The following is a 19,554-nucleotide window of genomic DNA, read 5'->3' on the forward strand; positions in this document are numbered from 1 at the left end:
GAGTCCCGGTCCACCATTTCCTGGTCATGCAGCTATAAAATGAGCACCTTGAGTCAGAGGCAGAACTTGGTATGTCCAGTGAATAATTAGCAAATAGAAGGGGACCTCCTTAAACGGGGGGGGGGGGGGTTCAAAAGCCCCTTGAGAATAGCCAGCCTTCTAATTTGTGCAGTAGTACAGGGGATGGAACTCACTTACCCACCAGACAGACCATGCCTCGTGTGTGTACTGTGAGCCACAACTCCACTTCCAGCTTTTTCTGCTAATCAACTGGAGTGGAGTCTCTAGGATTTGTCTGCCCGGGCTGGCTTTGAACTGTGATCCTCAGACCTCAGCCTCCTGCCTTGCTAGGGTTACAGGCATGAGCCACAAGCTCCTGGCTTCATTTTGTATTTGAGAAAGGATGTTATGATTTTTTTTTTCTACCTTGGCTAGCCTTGAACTCATAACCATCCTGCTTTCACCACTCAGAGAGCCGAGCTTACAGGCATGTGCCATTTCTAGCCTTTCAAAATACTCAGTCTTCAAACCATCCCAGAAGGGGAGGGGGGGTTGCCCCTACTCTCATTTGAAAGAGGAAGAAATCAAGGTCTAGATGACAGTTGGTTTTGCCAAGGGTCACACAGAGCCAGGCCAAGCTGGATCTGAACTAAAATCATCAGGGAATAGGGAGGAAGAGGAGTTTACCTTGGGGACTGAGGAGGTGATGGAGATGGGGGGATTGCTTAGCCTCCAGGGATGGGTGGTCACATGCAAAGCCCCTCGGCAGCAGGGCCGGGTAGAGGTCAGGGCTCAGGCTAGGGAGGGGCGGTGTCTCTGTCCCTGCCCCCCACCCATGGATGCCGCTGGAAGAAGGGATGTTTGTTTCCCCACCACCCACCCTCTGCTGACATCACCCCTGAGCAGCCAATGACTGGGGTCTCCCTCTCCCATCCCTCCCCATTCCTTTTCCCCCCCCAGCCTAGGGCTAGGATGGGCCAGACAGGCTGGGAGCTCTGGAGGTCCTGGAGGCGCCTGGAGGTCTGAGGGTAAGCGATCAGCTGGCTGGTCCCTTCCAGGCCAGGGCTGAGAAGCCTTGGATAAGAAACCTGGGGACCTGGGAGGTTTGGGAGGTGCTGGGGCTGGGGTGGGAGGGTGGCAGAAGAGCTAAAGGCCGGCAGGGTGCTGGTGGCTCACACTTGTCATCTTAGCTATGCAAAAGGCTGAGATCTGAGGATCACAGTTCAAAGACAGCCTGGGCAGGAAAGTCCATGAGACTCTGATCTCCAATGAACCAGTAAAAAGCCAGAATTGGAGTGGTGGCTCCAGGTGGTAGCCTTGATGACAACACCCAGGTCCTGAGTTTGAGCCCCAGGACTGGCACCACACACACACACACACACAGAAAAGTTAAAGGCTTAGAAGTCAGACCCTGGGTTCAAAGCCCAATGTCCTCCTCTTTCTGGTTGTGCAGACTCAGGCAAGATAATTCAAGCTCTGTGCCTCTACTTTTCCATCTCTAAAATGGGCTGACAGAGGCCACCTCCCTGTACTGAGGGAGTACATAACGCTGCTTATAAAGCTTTGGGGCAAGCTTTCTGGTCCGTGAGAGAGGGGGGCTGGGGAGCTGGTGCTGAGTCTATCCATGGGGATTGTACCTCTCACCCCCTTTGGTTAAGGGATGGTGACCACTGGGGATGCCAAGGCTGGATAGGAGAGCCTGTGAGACAGAAACACTTCTGGACGCTGTTGGAGGCCACTTCCTGCATAACTGGGACTATTCTATGTACCTGTCAATCTTCTAGGCCACTTAACTGGTTCCGTTTTCCAGGTGGAGAAACTGAGGCCCCAGAGGGGAAGGTCCTTTGCTCAGGTCCTCATACCTGAGAGGGGCTGGAGCAGGGACACACGGAGGTGCCACCCCCTCTGGCCCCAACTAATGTCCCAGGGTCTGCAGGAGTCAGGTGGCTTCTGATGACAAGTAGCTCTGTGCTTGATAGTGGTCTCTGGGGAAAAAGTGGGCCAGAAGGGCTTCTGGTGGGTCCCTAGCAGCCATGGCTCCACAGAGGGACCGGGGCCCAGGTGACAGCCCCCCTCCCTTCCTGGCCACCATGAAGGCCTGGAGTAACCCAGAAGAAGCACACCTCCAAATTGTGGACCCAAGCGCCTAGTGAGGGCTCAAGACAGCTAGGCACCAGTGGCTCATGCCTGTCATCCTAGCTACACAGGAGGCTGGGATCTGAGGACTGTGTTTCGAGGCTAGCCTGGGTAGGAGAGTCCATGAGATGCTTATTTCCAATTAACCAGCAAAAAAAGCCAGAAGTGGAGCTATGGCTCAACCTGGAGCAAAAATTAAAGCTTAGGGATAGTACCCAGGTCCTAAGTTCAAATCCTAGGACTGACACAACAAACCAGATCAGAACAATGGTTGGCATCTAGAAGGTTCTGCCTGGCTTCAATAGCTTGAGAAACCCCATGAGATCTCCCATCCAACCTAAGTTGGGACCCCTGGAGGGGGGGCCTCCCTCCTCCCCTTGCCTGTGGGGATTGGCAGGGCTAGGAACAAGGAGTACCTGGGTGGGGTGGGTTTCCTTCCGGAAGCTTCCCTCACTCCACCCCAGGGCCTGTCACTCAGGAAGGGCACAGTTAGGCTAAATATAACCTGGGCTGGCAGCTGTCCTAGGCAAAGATGAGGAGGGTGCTCTCCTGCCCCTGGTGCCAGGCTCTGAGTGTGACTGTCTCCATCTGGCTTGGAGCTGGGAGGCTGGGGCCTGGGGGAGGGGATCCCCCCTTGACATCTATGACTGCTGCTAAGCCCCTTGCTCCCCATCTCTCCACACCCCATGGTTCCTGGTAGCTTTTCCCAGTTGGGATCCATCCTTGTCTCTCAATTATTTTATTATTTTATTTTATTTTATTTTTGTCAGGTCCTGGGGCTTGAACTCAGGTCCTGGGTACCTGTCCCTGAGCTTTGGTGCTCAAGGCTAGCACTCTATGACTTGAGCCACAGCACCATTTCTGGCTTTTTAATTTTTTTAATTTTTTATTTTATTTTTTGTGGTTCATGTGAGATGAGAGTCCCATGGACTTTGCTGCTTGGGCTGGCTTTAAACCATGATCCTCAGATCTCAGCCTCCTGCGAAGCTAGGATGATAGGCGTGAGCCCCTGGCGCCCAGCTCTTGTTTCTCAGTTCTTGAGGGGGTGCCACCAAGCAGGGTCAGCCAAGGCCTGGCACAGGAATGCATTCATGGCACCCTCGACCCCCGCCCTGCTTGTGTCTCAGATGCTTTGCAGCTCATGCTCTCCCAGGGCTGTACCTCCTCAGTGAAAGTTACCCAGAGCAGGCTCCAGGGCCCTGGCTCCTAACTGTGCCTGTTGCCTGGCTGTGTAATTCTGGGTGGTTCACTTTCTCTCTGAGCCTCACTTTCCCCTCTTTACCAACTAGCACACCCAGCCTGATTTTGAGGCCCGTGGGAGCTAATCCAGCACCCAAACCAGAGCACACACACCCCTCCCCCAGCACAGGAGCCAGCCTGGGGGCTGGGGAGGTCAGCAGGGAGGCTGGGACCCCTGGGAGATCCAGAGAGGCGCCCTCTGACACTGTGGGGGCCGACAGTAGGGGGGAGGCAGCAGGATGCTGAGGGGGTCTTCGTTCTCCGCCCTGGCCAGTGGTGGGCTATGAAGGGCCATTGTGTCTGCGGGCGGGTGGGCAGAGGTGGAATGCAGACTGGCCAGCAGATGGGCCATTGTGTGAGAGAATGTGCCGCGTGAGGTCTGACCTTTCTCTGCCAAGTAGGGGTTGGCGGGCTGGCACGCCAGGTGGGGGCCAAGCTTGGGGTGGGGGGCGGGGGACAATCTCTATGTCCATTCCTCCAGAAAGGGGCCTGGCAGGAGTCCGTGAGCCTCCAGCTCTGTGTGTGGGGCCAAGTTCTCCAAGCAGCTAAGGTGTTCAGGGTGAAACAGAAAGTGAAGTTCAAGCCAGGCACGGTGGCTCACACCTGTCATCCTAGCTTCTCAGGAGGATGAGATCTGAGGATTATGGTTCGAAGCCAGCCTGGGCAGGAACGTCCATGAGACTCTCATCTCCAATGAACCAGCCAAAAGCCAGAAGTGGAGCTAAGGCTCAAGTGGTAGAGTATCCTAGGTACTTAGGAGGTTGAGATCTGGATGATCACAGTTTGAAGCCATCTGAGGCAGAAAAGTCTGTGAGAATCCATCTCTACTTCATCAGCAAAAAGCTGAGCTGGAGACATGGCTCTAGTTGGTAGAGCACCGGCCAAGCAAGCAATATGAGAGAGGGCAAAACCCTGAGTCCAATTCTTGGTATAAGGGGAAAAATAATTATCAACCTCACAATGGTCTCTGGGGCACTGGACCTTCAGCCAGGGACAAGGTCATTCTTTTTTTGAAAGTCATGGGACTTGGACTCAGGGCCTGGGGGCTGTCCCTGAACTCTTTCACTCAAAGCTAGTGCTCTACTACTTTGAGCCACAGCTCCACTTCTGGTTTTCTTGTGGTTAACTGGAGATAAAGAGTTTCACAGACTTTCCTACCCAGGCTGGCTTTGAGCCACAATCTTCAGATCTCAGACTCCTGAGTAGCTAGGTACAGGCATGAGCCGATGGTGCCTCAAGGATGATCTTAGTAACACTAAAAGCAGAAAGTACTTACAATATACCTGCTATGTGGCCACCACTTTCTTTCTTTTTTTTCTTTGCCAGTACTGGGTCTTGAACTCAGGGCCTGTGTTCTGTCCCTGAGCCTTTCTGTGCTCAAGGTTAGTACTCTACCACTTGGGCCACAGCACCACTTCTGCCTTTTTCTAAGTAGTTTATTTGAGATAAGAGTCTCATGGACTTTCCTATCCTGGCTGGCTTTGAACTGTGATCCTCAGATCTTAGCCTCTGGAGTAGCAAGGATTACAGTCCTGAGCCACTGGCGCCTGGCACCACTTTCTACTTATTAACTTATTGCATCTCCAGAACAGTCCTGCCAGGGGGCTGCCCTTCTCCTCCCATCTTATTAGACAAGGAGAAGAGGACCTTTGCCTACGGGATAAGAGGCTGGGGGGACTAAAACTATTTTACAGGGAATTCACTCCCTTTCTCAATGTGGCTGGCACCAGGGTTCGGCTGTCAGACAGATCTAGGAGTCAGAAAGGTTTTACCATTTGTGGCTCATCTGGGCCTTTTGGTTTCTTTCTTTTTTTTTTGGCCAGTCCTGGGCCTTGGACTCAGGGCCTGAGCACTGTCCCTGGCTTCTTCCCGCTCAAGGCTAGCACTCTGCCACCTGAGCCACAGCTCATCTGGGCCTTTTGGGGCTAAGGTTCTCTGAACCTCAGTTTCCCTACCTGCACTCTGGAGATGAGGCCCTGGCAGAGCCTGCTCTGGGAGGGCCAAGCCCTGAGGAAGTCCTCAGTGAGTGTGGATTGACCACAGCTTGCAATTGGTTCTTCTAGAGTCCCGGACCCAGGAGGCCCAGGGTGCTGGAGGTGACCCTCAGGTGAGCTCTGGCTGATGCCACATGTCCCTTCCTGCCTCCCTCCCTGGCTTGGGTGGAACCTCAAGTCCCCTTCTCTTCCTGGCAGGCAGCAAGACCCCAGCGGAAGGGTTTGAGCCCTGCAAACAGCTGTCCTGTACCTCCGGCTGGGCTCCGGTTAGGGGAGAGTACCTGTACCCAGGTGGCGGTGAGGGGACACCATGGGTGGGGCTCTTCCTGACCCCTTCCTTTTCCTCCAAAACTTTGGTGGTAATGGGGTTTGAATTCAGTGCCTCCAGGTGTTAGGCAAGTGTGCTACCATTTGAGCTGCACCCCCATCTGATTGGTTTTTTTTTTTTTTTTTTAGTTTTGGGGTTTTTTTTTTTTTCCACATAGGGTCTTGGTGCTTTTGCCTGGGCTGGATTAGGATCAAGATTCTCCTACGGGCTGGGGATATGGCCTAGTGGCAAGAGTGCTTGCCTCGTATACATGAGGCCCTGGGTTCAATTCCCCAGCACCACATATACAGAAAATGGCCAGAAGTGGCGCTGTGGCTCAAGTGGCCGAGTGCTAGCCTTGAGCAAAAAGAAGCCAGGGACAGTGCTCAAGCCCTGAGTCCAAGGCCCAGGACTGGCCAAAAAAAAAAAAAAGGATTCTCCTACTATTGAGTGCTGGTGGCCCATGACTTTAATCCTCTCTACTCCAGAGACTGAGAGCTGAGGATCTCAGTTCAAAGCCAGCCCGGGAAGGAAAGTCCGAGATTCTTATCTCCAATTAACCACCAGAAAACTGGAAGTGGTACTGTGGCTCAAAGTAATAGAGCACTAGCCTTAAGCAAAAGAGCTTAGGGGCAGCACCCAGGCTCCAGGTTCAAGCCCCACAACCACCAAAAACAAAAAACAACAACAAAAAAGATTCTCCCACCTCCACTTCCCAAACTAGCTGGGATTACAGAAGTGCCCTAGCACACTTGGCCATTCCCTTCTGATGCCTCCCAGGCCTCCCCAATAAGCCTAACCTCCACCCTTATCCTTTCTGATCTTGAACCTCCATACCTGTTGTGGCAGGCGCAGCGGCAGCTGCTCCATGCAGAACTGAAGTTGGTCCTGCAGCAGAAGGAGGAGAGGAAGCAAGAGCGTGGGGCTGGGGAGACTTCTAGCAGCACCATGGAGGTCAGGAGCAGGAGTGCAGAGGTGAGTGACCCCTCAAGGAGCACAGAACAGGGCAGCAACAAGACACTTCCATGCTTTTCTGTGCCTCAGTCTCTCCATCTGCAATATGGCAAGATTCAACTGTGAGGGCAAAAAAATAGCAGACATTTTATAAAATGCTTAGGGCAATGCTTCAACCCACAGCAGCTAACCCACTGGCTCCTAAAGAGCTTGAATTACTAATGAGCCAAAGAAACCCAATAGAACTGGGCCCTGGCTACTCAGGAGGCTGAGATCTGAGGATCAAGGTTCAAAGCCAGACAGGGCAGATTTGAGGCTCTTGTCTCCAATGAACCAGTAAAAAAAATCCAGAAGTGGAGCTCAAGTAGTAGGATGCCAGGCTTGTACAGAAAAACCCCAAGTGAGAGCTCAAGGCCCTGAGTTCAAGCCCCAGTACCAGCACAAGCTATGCCTACCGTCCCACCTACTTCGGAGGTAGAAAGAGGATTGCAAGTTCAAGGCAGCTCAGGCAAAGCTATACAGACCCCATCCAAAGAAGGACAAAATTAAAGCAAAAGGACTGAGTATTCTTGAGGCTCTGGGTTCAATTCCCAGTACCAAGCAAGTATGGGAGGAAAGAAGACAAAGAAACCAGGTAGAAATCCTTCCTCAAACAAGAGTGAACGATCAGTGCCCACTTTCGCTGGGCAGGTGACTTCATCTCTTAAAGCCTCAGTTTCCCCATTGGTGAAATGAGGCAACTCTGAGGACTCACCTTCCTGCCATTTGCACAGTCTGGCGCTAAAGCATCCTCAGACAGTGGTGACTGTTGCTGTAATGGAAAGAAGACATTTTCTTTTTTTTTTTTTTTTGGCCAGTCCTGGGCCTTGGACTCAGGGCCTGAGCACTGTCCCTGGCTTCCTTTTTGCTCAAGGCTAGCACTCTGCCACTTGAGCCACAGCGCCACTTCTGGCCATTTTCTGTATATGTGGTGCTGGGGAATCGAACCCAGGGCCTCATGTATACGAGGCAAGCTCTCTCACCACTAGGCCATATCCCCAGCTTGAAAGAAGACATTTTCATTTATTTGTCCTACTGTGTACTACACAGAGTAGGTCTACTTTATAGGATCTTTACTAAGGATGGGGTGCTGACAAGGGGGTCCCTACTGTCTACAGGATAGCATGGTTTCTGGGGTCACAGATGTACAGACAAGGTGGAGCTTCTTAACTTGTTGTGTGGTATTAGTCAAGTTACTCGAGACTTAGTGTTCCTCTTTGGTGAGTGCCAAAGCTGTAGAGAGGATAAAAAGAGATGGTAGGTAGAATGCTTAGCCCAGGGCCTTTGAAGGCAAAGAGAAGTGGAGATGGCCTTGCTGGACCCTAGTCCTTTAGGGCCCCTGGCATGGGGTGTCTGGCCCAGCCCTGCTCTCTTCCACTCCAATCCTTGCTGGTCTCAAAGCCCTGCCCTGCTCCCTGCTTCCTGAGGTCACCATTCACAATCAGACACTCCTTCAAGTTTACTGGTGCTACCTAACTTTTACAGAGGGATGGGCCAGAGACAGCAACGTGGTCCCAGAGAGAGACACAGGGGACTGGATTCCTAGACAGAACTCCTTTTTGGGGAAGCCTCCATGTGCACCCCCTTTCATGTACTCTAAAGTCAGGGTGATCCTGCATCATTTACAGTAAATACCAAGAATGCCACCATTCATTACCCACATCGCCTCCCCCCTCATTGGATTCCCTCTCCTGTGGGCGTTATGCAAGAACATGGGGTTATACCATCCACAATAGAGCACAGTGTCAACACACAGTCGCTCCCACAGGGGGGCAAGTCCTCCACTCCTCCATCCCGCATGGTTTAAGGGTCCAGCCCTGTCCTAAGAATCCCATCCTTAATCCTATTCAGGAGACTGGGATTTGAGGATTACGGTTCAAGGACTGCCCACGCAGGAAAGCCTGAGAGATTCTTAATCTTCAACTAAAGTCGGTAGTGGAGCTGTGGTTCAAGTGGTAGAGCACCAGCCTTAATCAGACAAAACCAAGTAAGAGTGCAAGAGGCTGAGTTCAAGCCCCAATACTGGCATAGGAAAAAACAAGAAAACAAAAACCACAGGGCAAATCTACCCTTAGCATAAGAGATTCTTCCCCTGCCTCAAATCCTTCATAATCTCCAGCCACACTTCTCTCATTTCTCTGAGAGAACCCTCAGGAATCTTATTGGGCCTCGGGAGCATTGGCTCTTAGCCCCGCCCACCCAGTTGGCCCCGCCCGATTCATGGCCACGCCCCCGGATGGCCCTTATTGGTCCTTCCTCTGTCATGGCCCCGCCCCCAGCGCACATGGGCCGGGCTGTTTAACCGTAAGGTGCATCCGGGAGGGCGAGTCTCCGGCGCGCACGTGCATAAAGGGGAGACGTACCCCGAGGATCCGCGTTCGAGCCGCTTTTCAGCGCGATGGCAGCTTATGGGCGAGGTTTAGCCCTGGAGCCCCATGGAGGCCTCTCACTGCCTTCCGCAGGAGCTGAGGCGTGCGGAGCTGGTGGAGATCATCGTGGAGACCGAGGCGCAGACCGGTGTCAGCGGCATCAACGTCGCAGGCGGCGGCAAAGAAGGGATCTTCGTCCGAGAGCTGCGCGAGGACTCGCCTGCCGCCCGGTCCCTAAGCCTGCAAGAAGGTGGGCGTGGTCAGAAAGCGGGCGTGGCCTCTCCGCGCGGAGGGAGGCCGGGCGGAAACTGACGGGGGATGCTGTGGGCGTGGCCTGTGTGTAGCAGGCGGGATTCTGAGGCCGGGAGGTGCTGTACTAGTACTTGCTGTTTTGCTTCAGGTGATTGTTTTGATCATGCTCCGTGGGCTCATTTTCATTTTGGGATTCCAAAACCTGGGTTAGGCGGTTGCTCGCGCTTGTAATCCTAGCTACTCTGGAGGCTGAGATCGGTGGATCACGGCTTGAAGCCAACGGGGCGGAGAATTCCCAGTGAGACTCGTATCTCCAGCCAACCACCTGAAGAGGAGCTGTGGCCCAGAGTGGTAGAGCGCTAGCCTTGAGCAAAAAAGAGCTCAGGAACGGGGCCCAGGCAATAAGTTCAAGCCCCACGACCACCCCCCCAAAACATGAAAAACAAGTTTGGTTAACTAGTGTGTACTCTTTATGCACCTCAGTTTTCTCATTTTTAACTTTAATTTAATTTTATTTTATTGCCAGTCCTGGGGCTTGCACTCAAGGCCTGGGCACTGTCCCTGGCTGCTTTTGCTTAAGGCTAGCACTCTACCACTTGAGTCACAGCGCCACTTCTGGCGTTTTCTGTTTATGTGGTTCTGAGGAATCAAACCCAGGGCTTCATGCATGCTAGGCAAGCACTGTACCACTAAGCCACAATCCCAGTCAGTTTTATCATCTTATTTTTTATTTTTATTTTTTTGCCAGTCCTGGGCCTTTGACTCAGGGCCTGAGCTCTGTCCCTGGCTTCTTTTTGCTCAAGACTAGCCACATGAGCCATAGCGCCACTTCTGGCCTTTTCTATACATGTGGTGCTGAGGAATTGAACCTAGGGCTTCATGTATACAAGGCAAGCACTCTACCACTAGGCCATAGTCCCAGCTCTTCTCATCTTTAAAATAGGAACAATCAACTGGGTGCCAGTGGCTCATGTCTGTAATCCTACCTATCCCAAGAGGCTGAGATCTGAGGATCATGATTCAAAACCAAGCTAGGCAGAAAATCTGTGAGACTCTTATCTCCAGTTAACTACTTACAGTTAGTGGTGAAGCTGTGGCCCATGTGGTAGAGTATCAACCTTGAGTGAAAAAGCTAAAGGACAGTGTCCTGGTCCTGAGTTCAAACCCCAGTACTGACAGAAAAAACAAAACAACAACAAAAATAGGAACAAGCAGTACTGATGTCATGGTGTTATTATGTAGAACAAATGAGTCAGTGTTTAAAAAACAACAACACCTTGCACAAAGTTAAGTGGCAAATAGTAAGCACTGTGTAAGTGCTAGTTAATAGCTGTGCTGTTAGGGCTGGAGAAAAAGGGTGGAGTTAACTTGGAAAGGACGTGGAGATGCAACTTATTCATGCAACAATTATCAAGTGCCTTCCCTATGAGACATTATTTAAGTGCTTCCTAGTGGAGAGAGGCATATTTTAAAAAATAAATAAAATAGAAAATTAGATGTGTGGTTGCGCAAGGAGCAAAGCTGCATTTTTTTCTTTTTTTTTTTTGGCCAGTCCTGGGCCTTGGACTCAGGGCCTGAGCACTGTCCCTGGCTTCTTCCCGCTCAAGGCTAGCACTCTGCCACCTGAGCCACAGCGCCCCTTCTGGCCGTTTTCCATATATGTGGTGGTAGGGAATCGAACCGAGAGCTTCTCAGGAGGCAAGCGCTCTTGCCACTAGGCCATATTCCCAGCCCCAAAGCTGCATTTTTATGTAGGGTGGGCTGAGAAACATGAGAAGGCTGAAGGAGACAGAAAACAAGTCCCCCCCCCCCCCCGGAATATAGCTCAGTGGTAGAGCCATTTGTCTAGCATATTTGAGGCTCTTAAGTTTGATCTTCCTTGAGAAGAAAAAGCTAAGCATCCAGGCCTTGAGTTCAAGCCCACGCCCCCTCTCCCTACCCCCCAAAAAAGACTGGAGGCCTTTTATTCATAGAGTCTGTGAGTGAAGGAGGAACAGAAGGTTGATCTTGTCTAGGGCATCAACAGTACACCCTAGGGGCAGTGTTGGGAGCAGAGACAAACAATATGGGTAATAGACAGGGATGTTTAGTACTCAAATGGTGTTGGAGATAAAAAGAAGGACTTGAATTCTGGATCCATTTTCAAGGAGGAGCCTAGATATTTGGGATTAGCTGTAGGGTATGATGAAGAGAGAGGAGTCACAGACCCAGGGATTTTTGACCTGAGGATGGAGTTGCCAGTTCTGCAAATGGGGTACCCTGGGCTGGTGCTTGCCACTAGAAATAATAGCATGTTTCCAAGCTGATGGCAATTGTGTGGAAGAGGTGTGGGGAGAGGAGAGAATTGCTGGAGAATGTCCCTGGGCAGGCAATGGAAGATTGGTGTGAGCTAGTCATTTCATCCCTAGGAATGGGAGAAAATCACCAGTAAAGGAAGCAGGGAATGTGGCTTAGCAGTAGAGTGCTTGACTAGCATGCATGAAGCCCTGGGTTTGATTCCTTAGTACCATATACACAGAAAAAGCTGGAAGTGGCACTGTGGCTCAGGTGGCAGAATGCTAGTCTTGAGAAAGAACTCAGGGAGTGCTTGCCTCGTATTCATGAAGCCTTGGGTTCGATTCCCCAGCACCATATATATAGAAAATGGCCAGAAGTGGCTCTGTGGCTCAAGTGGCAGAGTGCTAGCCTTGAGCAAAAAGAAGCCAGGGACAGTGCTCAGGCCCTGAGTCTCTAAGGACTGGAAAAATAAATAAATAGATAAATAAATAAATAAATAAATAATTCAGGGACAGTGTCCAGGCCTCGAGTTCAAGCCTCATGACAGACAAAAAAACAAAAACAGGTTTATTGAGGGCCAGCGGCTCATGCTTATCATCCTAGCTACTCAGGAGGCTGAGATCTGAGGATCACAGTTCAAAGCCAGCCCAGGCAGGAAAGTCTGTGAGACTCATCTCCAGTGAACCACCTGAAAGCCAGAAGTGGAGCTGTGGCTGAAAAGGTAGAGTGTTAGCCTAGAGCACAAAAGCTCAGGGACAGCTCCCAGGCCCTGAGTTCAAGTCCCAGGACTGGGACAAAAATAAAAGGAAAAGAAAGAAGGCAGGTCAGTAAAAAGACTTGGGAGCGTACGAAAGAAGTATGAAAGTTCTCGGTAAAGAAGAGCGTGTGAAATTGTAAGGCTGGAGAAGGGGAGTGGAAAGGGTCCCCTGAGTAGAGTGACTTTGTCCAGAGCTGGGCGGGGCTAAATCATTGGGGCGGGGCTCCGCTGGAATTCCGTGGTGGTGGAGTTTCACCTGCATGGGGTGGGCGGGGCGGGGCTTTACAGATTTGACTTCAATTGGGTGAGCGGGACCAGATGAGACCACGCCCCCGTCCTCCTCCCCTGCCCCCTGCAGGGGACCAGCTGCTGAGCGCCCGCGTGTTCTTTGAGAACTTCAAGTACGAGGATGCACTACGCTTGCTACAATGTGCCGAGCCTTACAAAGTCTCCTTCTGCCTGAAGCGCACCGTGCCCACCGGGGACCTAGCGCTGCGGCCTGGGACCGTGGCTGGCTACGAGATCAAGGGCCCGCGGGCCAAGGTGGCCAAGCTGGTACGCGTGCTTAGCCCGGCCCCGGCCCTGGCCCCGGCCTGCCCCAGCGATCCGGTCTGTGCTCCGTGAGCCCCATTCCCAGCCATGGTGGGCCGGCCTTGCCCCCTCTCTCCCTCATCACTAATCCAACGCTAATCCATCCTCTGTCTTTTGCTCTCCGCTCCCAAAACTCCTCCCCTGGATCCCCTGGAGGGTCCCCCCTCCCCATCCCAGCCCATGCCCCTTCCCCCCACCATCCCGTCTTAGAGAAGCATCCTTATGATGAGATTCAGGCTCCCTAGGGGTACTTGGAACTAAGGCCAGGCTCCATTCCCGAATGATGCTCAGGAACCTTCATTCCCCATGTCTGCAATAATGGTGTTGGGAAATTCCTGGAGGAGGGCCTTAGAAGTCTTGGGCCCCGTTCCTATGTGCCTGTAGATTCCGGGGAGAAATGGCAGGCAGGAGTGGGGACAGTGTTTTGGAGATAAGAGACTAACCCAGCACATCCTCAGTCTGGTGCAATCAGTGACAGTTGGGGTTCTTTCTGTTCACTCCCAGCCTCCCACTGTCCCACCGCCTCCTGCCTCTCTCCTCTCTCCCCAGAATATCCAGAGTCTGTCCCCTGTGAAGAAGAAGAAGATGTTGGTGGTGCCTGGGGCTCTGGGGGCCCCTGCAGACCTGGCCCCTGTTGACGTCGAGTTTTCCCTCCCCAAGTTTTCCCGCCTGCGCCGGGGCCTCAAAGCTGAGATCTCCAAGGGTCCTGTCCCAGCTGCCCCTGCCCGCCGGCGCCTCCAGCTGCCTCGGCTGCGGGTGCGAGAAGTGGCTGGAGAGCCCCAGGCAGCACGGATGGCGGCTGCCGCTCCTCCCCCCAGGAAGGCCAAAGTGGAGGTCACTGAGGTAGCAACAGGAGCCAGGTTCACGGCCCCTCAGGTAGAGCTGGTTGGGCCTCGGCTGCCAGGTGCTGAGGTGGGTGTCCCTCAGGTCTCAGCCCCCAAGGGGGGCCCCTCTGCAGAGGCAGGCAGCAGTTTCACCCTCCACCTGCCAACCCTTGGGCTAGGAGCCCCAGCTGCACCTGCTGTGGAGGCCCCAACGGTAGGGATCCAGGTTCCCCAAGTGGAGCTGCCCACCTTGCCCTCACTACCCACTCTACCCACCCTTCCCTGCCTAGAGACCCGGGAAGGGGCTGTGACACTGACAGTCCCCACCCTGGATGTAGAAGCACCTTCTGTAGGGGTGGATTTGGCCTTGCCAGGCTCGGAGGTGGAGCCCCAAGGAGGGGAAGTGCCTGATGTGGCCCTAAAGATGCCCCGCCTCAGTTTCCCCCGCTTTGGGGTTCGAGGGAAAGAAGCCCCTGAGGCTAAGGTGAAGGGTCCCAGACTTCGAATGCCCACCTTTGGGCTTTCTCTCCTGGAGCCCCGGCCCTCTGCCCCAGAGGCTGTAACAGAGAGCAAGCTAAAGCTGCCCACCATCAAGATACCCTCGTTTGGCATTGGAGTAGCAGGGCCTGAGGTCAAGGGGCCCAAAGGGCCAGAAGTGAAGCTGCCTAAGGTCCCTGAGGTCAAGCTCCCCAAAGTGCCAGAACCAACCCTTCCAGACATACAAGTCCCTGAGGTGCAGCTCCCCAAAGTCTCCGACATGAAACTCCCAAAGGTGCCAGAGATGGCAGTGCCAGAGGTTCGACTCCCAGAGGTGCAGCTCCCCAAAGTCTCCGACATGAAACTCCCGAAGGTGCCCGAGATGGTAGTGCCAGAGGTTCGACTCCCAGAGGTGCAGCTCCCAAAAGTTCCAGAGATGAAACTTCCTGAGATGAAGCTGCCCAAGGTGCCCGACATGGCGGTGCCTGACTTGCGGCTCCCGGAAGTCCAGCTCCCCAAAGTTCCAGAGATGAAGCTGCCCAAGGTGTCCGAGATGGCTGTGCCTGACATCCGACTTCCAGAAGTACAGCTCCCCAAAGTGTCAGAGCTAAAGCTCCCTGAGATGAAGCTGCCCAAAGTCCCCGAGATGGCTGTGCCCAACCTCCACCTTCCAGAGGTGCAGCTCCCCAAAGTGCCTGAGATGAAGCTCCCCAAAGTCCCCGAGATGGCCGTGCCTGACCTCCACCTTCCAGAGGTGCAGCTCCCCAAAGTGCCCGAGATGAAAATCCCAGCCATGAAACTCCCTGAAGTGAAGCTCCCCGAGATCAAACTGCCCAAAGTCCCTGAGATGGCCGTGCCTGACCTGCACCTTCCAGAGGTGCAGCTCCCCAAAGTGCCCGAGATGAAGCTCCCCAAAGTCCCCGAGATGGCTGTGCCTGAGCTGCAACTCCCAGAAGTACAGCTCCCCAAAATGTCAGAGATACAACTTCCAGAATTGCAAGTGCCGAAAGTCCCAGAGGTGTGTCTCCCCCAGGCCCCGGAGTTGAAGGTGTGCAAGACGCCAGATGTGGAGCTCAAGGTACCAGGTGTGCAGCTCAAAGCTCCTGCAGCAGAGCAGGCAGAGAAGACAGAATTTGGCTTCAGGATGCCGAAGATGACCATGCCCAAGCTAGGCAGGGTGGGGCCTCTGGCACAAGACAGGGTGGGCCCTGAGGACTCGGGGAAGCTGGTGACCCTTCCCTGTTTGCAGCCGGAAGTGGGAGCTGAGCCTCGAGCGGGCATTCCCTCCCTCACTCTGCCGTCTGTAGAGCTGGACCTTCCAGGGGCCCTCGGCCTGGAGGCACAGAGTCAAGCAGCCCAAGCGAGCAAGGTGGAACGACCAGAGGGTCTCGGAGTGGCAGCAGGTGTTGGCGAAGCGGGCTTCAGGGTGCCATCCGTTGAGATCGCGGCTCCACAGCTCCCCACTCTGGAAGTTGCCGAAGAGCGACTGGAGATGACGGAGATGCAGGCCAAACCCTCCTCCAAGTTCTCCCTGCCTAAGTTTGGACAGTCGGGATCAAAGGTGGCCAAGGCAGAGGCTGAGGGGGCCAGGCGAGCCAAGCTGAAAGTCTCCAAGTTTGCCATTTCACTCCCCAAAGCTCGGGTGAAGACTGAGGCTGAGGCAAAAGGGGCTGGAGATGCAGGCCTGCTGCCTGCACTCGACCTGTCCATCCCACAGCTCAGCCTCGATGCCCATCTGCCCTCAGCCAAGGTGGAGCTCTCGGGGGCTGATGTCAAGCTCAAGGGGCCTCGCTTTGCACTGCCCAAGTTTGGGGTCAAAAGCCGGGACATTGAGGCAGGGGGAGAGGGAGGGCCAGGGGTGGCTGAGTTAGAGGGCAAAGGCTGGGGTCGGGATGGGAAAGTAAAGATGCCCAAGTTCAAGATGCCATCTTTTGGGCTGGCCCGAGGAAAGGAGGCAGAAGGCCAGAGTGGACATGTCAGCCCTGTGGAGAAGCCGGACTCCGTAGCCGGAACACTGAAGATCCCCGAAGTTGAGTTGGTGACGCTGGGGGCCCAGGAAGAAGGTACGGCCCAGCCTGTGTCCACAGCCCAGCAGGTGGGCACAGAGGGCCCGCTGACCCTCTCCGTGCCCCAGGTAGAGCTGGCCAGCTTTGGGGAGGTGGGGACCGTGGGGCAGCAGGCAAAGCCCGGAACCCAGGGGGCAGAGGGCGAGCTCTTAGTGGGCGAGGGTGTCTTCAAGATGCCCATGGTGACTGTGCCCCAGCTTGAGCTAGACGTAGGGCTGGGCCACGAGACCCAGCCTGGCCAGACAGCCACAGGTGAGGGCGGGCTGAGGCTGAAGTTGCCCAACTTAGGGGCAGTGGCCGGGGGAGAGGGCAGTGAGGAGCAACCCTCAGGTGCCGAGCGTACCTTCCACCTCTCACTGCCTGAGGTGGAGCTCTCCCCACCCGCCGTGGGCAGCCATGCCGAGTACCAGGTGGCCGAGGGTGGAGGGGATGCAGGACACAAGCTCAAGATGCGGCTGCCACGGTTTGGCCTCGTGCGGGCCAAGGAAGCCGGGGAGGAGGGAGAGAAAGCCAAGAGCCCCAAGCTCAGGCTTCCCCGAGTGGGCTTTGGCCAGAGTGAGGGGGTACCCGGAGAAGGGTCCCCCAATTCGGAGGAGGAAGAGGAGGTGGAAGAGCGCAGTGGGGAAGGAGCTTCAGGCCGCCGCAGCCGGGTCAGAGTCCGCCTGCCCCGCGTGGGCCTGGCCACGCCTTCCAAGACCTCTAAGGGACAGGAGGGTGAGGCAGCCTCCAAGTCCCCTGTTGGGGAAAAGTCACCCAAATTCCGCTTCCCCCGGGTGTCACTGAGCCCCAAGGCGCGGGGTGGTAGTGGGGACCGGGAAGAGGGTGGGTTCAGGGTCCGGCTGCCCAGCGTGGGATTCTCAGAGACGGGGCCTCCAGGCCCCAGCAGAGTGGAAGGGGCTCAGGCTGCTGCCGTCTGAAGCCCTATGTAGATGGAGCCCTCCCTCCTGTCTTCCTACCCCCCCCCCCACGTTTCCTCTCCCCACCCTCCATTTCGTGTGTGAGATACTAGCACTAACCCCCAAAAGGCCCACAGGTGGCCCACCCACCCCAGCAGGGTGCCAAGGCCTGTGCACCGCTCATTGGCAGGAGCGTCTGTGTCATGCCATGCCATGTGAATAAAATAATCCCCAAGCCACCATGCGCGTAGTGTTCTGTGTGGGTCTGGGTATGTGGGGGTGTAGAGAAAGGAGCCCCCAAAGAGGAGGTTCACAGCTTCTGGGGACAGGAGAAACAGGACACCCTGGTCTGAGAAGCAATGGTATGGCATTGGGTAGGCCCTGGTTGTAGGTGGCCCATCCTGGCTCTTTAGGGTGTGTGTGTGTGTGTGTGTGTGTGTGTGTGTGTGTGTGTGTGTGTCCCTGGGGCTTGGACTCAAGAGCCTGGGCACTGTCCCTGAGCTATTCTTATTCTTTTTCTTTTCTCAAGGCTAGCACTCTACCACTTGAGTCACAACACCACTTCCGGCTTCTTCTGTTCATGTGGTACTGAGGAATCGAACCCAGGGCTTCATGCATTCTAGGCAAGCACTGTACCACTAGGCCACACTCCTGGCCCCTCTTTAGGAGCTTTTGTGTTTGTGGAGGTGTTACTAAGACTGGAACTCAGGGCCTGGGCACTGTCCCCTAGCTTTTTCCTCAAGCTTGGTACCCTACCACTTGAGTCACAATTCTATTTCTGGATTTGGAGTGGTTCATTGGAGATAAGAGTCTCACAGAAGCCAGGTACTGGTGGCTCACACCTGTCATCCTAGCTACTTTGGAGTCTGAATTCTGAGGATCAAGCCAGCCTGGGCAGGAAAATCTTTGAGATTCTTATCTTCAATTAACTATGAGGAAACCAGAAATGGAGTTGTGGCTCAAAGTGAAAGAGTGCTAGCCTTGAGCAAAAGAGCTTAAGGAAAGCACTCAGGCCCTGAGTTCAAGCCCATGACCAGCCCAAAAAAAAAAAAAAAAAAAGTCCCACAGACTTTTCCATCTCAGCCTGGCTTTGAACTGTGACCCTCAAATCTCAGCCTCCTGAGTAGCTAGGAAGACAGGTGTGAGCCACCAGCACCTAGCTTCCCAGAAGCCTTTGCAGAGAACTCTGGTGAGTCCCCCAACAGAACGTGGCTGTGGACCCCTCTGCCTGGATCCTGCTGTCTTAGGGAACCCAACGTCTACTGGGACAGTTGCTATCCCCTGCCCTCTGCTGACACCTGTCCTTTCCTTGTTGGGCTTGTTTGACAGCTCTGTCCACTTTGGCCCCACCCAGGAGGTCCTACCCATTCCCTCTTGATTCAGAGCCTCCACTCCGAACATTGGACCATCTCTTAGGATGGGGTCCTAGGGTCCTGGGTACCTGTGGGTTCTGGGTACCTGAATATCTGTGCACCTGTTCTGGAGCCATCATCCCCTGTGTGCCCCTTCCTCTTGTCCATTTAAGATCTATCTAGGCCTCCATCCCCTCCATCTCTCTGTGACATAAGGTGCCATGTTCAGCCCCAAGTGTGCCCCTCTGCCCCACTTTGACCTCTTCTATTCTCACACCTGCCCTTCCCATCACAGAGAATGAGGGGCCCTGGCTCCTCCCAGCCTTGGCTGGCTTCGAACTGTGATCCTCAGACCTCAGATCCAGAGAAGCTAGGATGACAGTGCTTAGGTTTTTTTGAGGCAGGATCTGCTAACTTGGTACAGGCTGGCTTTGAAGTTTGATGTTTCCTTCCCTCTGCTCGAATTACAGGCATGTAATTACCTGGTTGTCATTTGTGCCTCAATTTTCTCTTCCATATGACTGCTACTCAATAAATATTGAAGTGTTTTGATGTTATACCCAACCTGACCTTGCCATCTTCTCCCCTAAACTTCTTGTCCATGTCCCTTTGTCAGAGAGCCTTGGACTTTGTCCTACACAGTCCTCCACTTTCAATCTCTCAGCCCCTGGGTTGCCTTCCTGGCTTTCCAAACCTTCTCTGTACAACCTTCTCTGCTTTGCCCCACCCTGGGCCACCTGGGTTCTGCCCTAGCCTAGTTTGGGACTTTCCAGTGACTCGAGCCTAGTGACACTCAGCTCTAACTTTGCTCTCTCTCCCTCAAAGCCCTTCTGTGGCTCCCTAGGCACTCAGGGTGCAAACTCCTTTGACCTGTAGTCAGGGACTTTTCAAACCTGGCTCTCTCCCAGCCATGCCTCCCTCTGATGGCAGCCACAGGCTCTGGCAAGGATTTGCTGGAAACACCACACACACACACACACACACACACACACACACACACACACCCCACACACACCCTTAACTT

At 54.1% G+C, this 19,554-nt stretch overlaps 1 protein-coding gene across 1 annotated transcript; it reads left to right on the plus strand.

Moving 5' to 3' along the window:
* Nucleotides 1-5,443: 5,443 nt before the first annotated feature.
* On the plus strand, nucleotides 5,444-17,408 carry Prx (periaxin). Its single transcript, XM_048329692.1, has 6 exons — nucleotides 5,444-5,482; nucleotides 5,568-5,666; nucleotides 6,526-6,651; nucleotides 9,132-9,288; nucleotides 12,683-12,879; nucleotides 13,465-17,408. The coding sequence occupies exons 3-6, from the start codon at nucleotides 6,625-6,627 to the stop codon at nucleotides 17,197-17,199; spliced, it is 4,116 nt and encodes a 1,371-aa protein (XP_048185649.1). The 5' UTR covers nucleotides 5,444-5,482; nucleotides 5,568-5,666; nucleotides 6,526-6,624; the 3' UTR covers nucleotides 17,200-17,408.
* Nucleotides 17,409-19,554: the final 2,146 nt, after the last annotated feature.

The sequence above is a fragment of the Perognathus longimembris genome, chromosome 20 (assembly GCF_023159225.1).
Source record: "Perognathus longimembris pacificus isolate PPM17 chromosome 20, ASM2315922v1, whole genome shotgun sequence".
Classification (NCBI taxonomy): Eukaryota; Metazoa; Chordata; class Mammalia; order Rodentia; family Heteromyidae; genus Perognathus; species Perognathus longimembris.

Coding starts and splice junctions, on each gene's coding strand:
- Prx (XM_048329692.1), top strand. CDS start 6,625: ATGGAGGTCAGGAGCAGGAGTGCAGAG. Junction 6,652..9,131: donor TCAGGAGCAGGAGTGCAGAG/GTGAGTGACCCC, acceptor TGCCTTCCGCAG/GAGCTGAGGCGTGCGGAGCT. Junction 9,289..12,682: donor GTCCCTAAGCCTGCAAGAAG/GTGGGCGTGGTC, acceptor TGCCCCCTGCAG/GGGACCAGCTGCTGAGCGCC.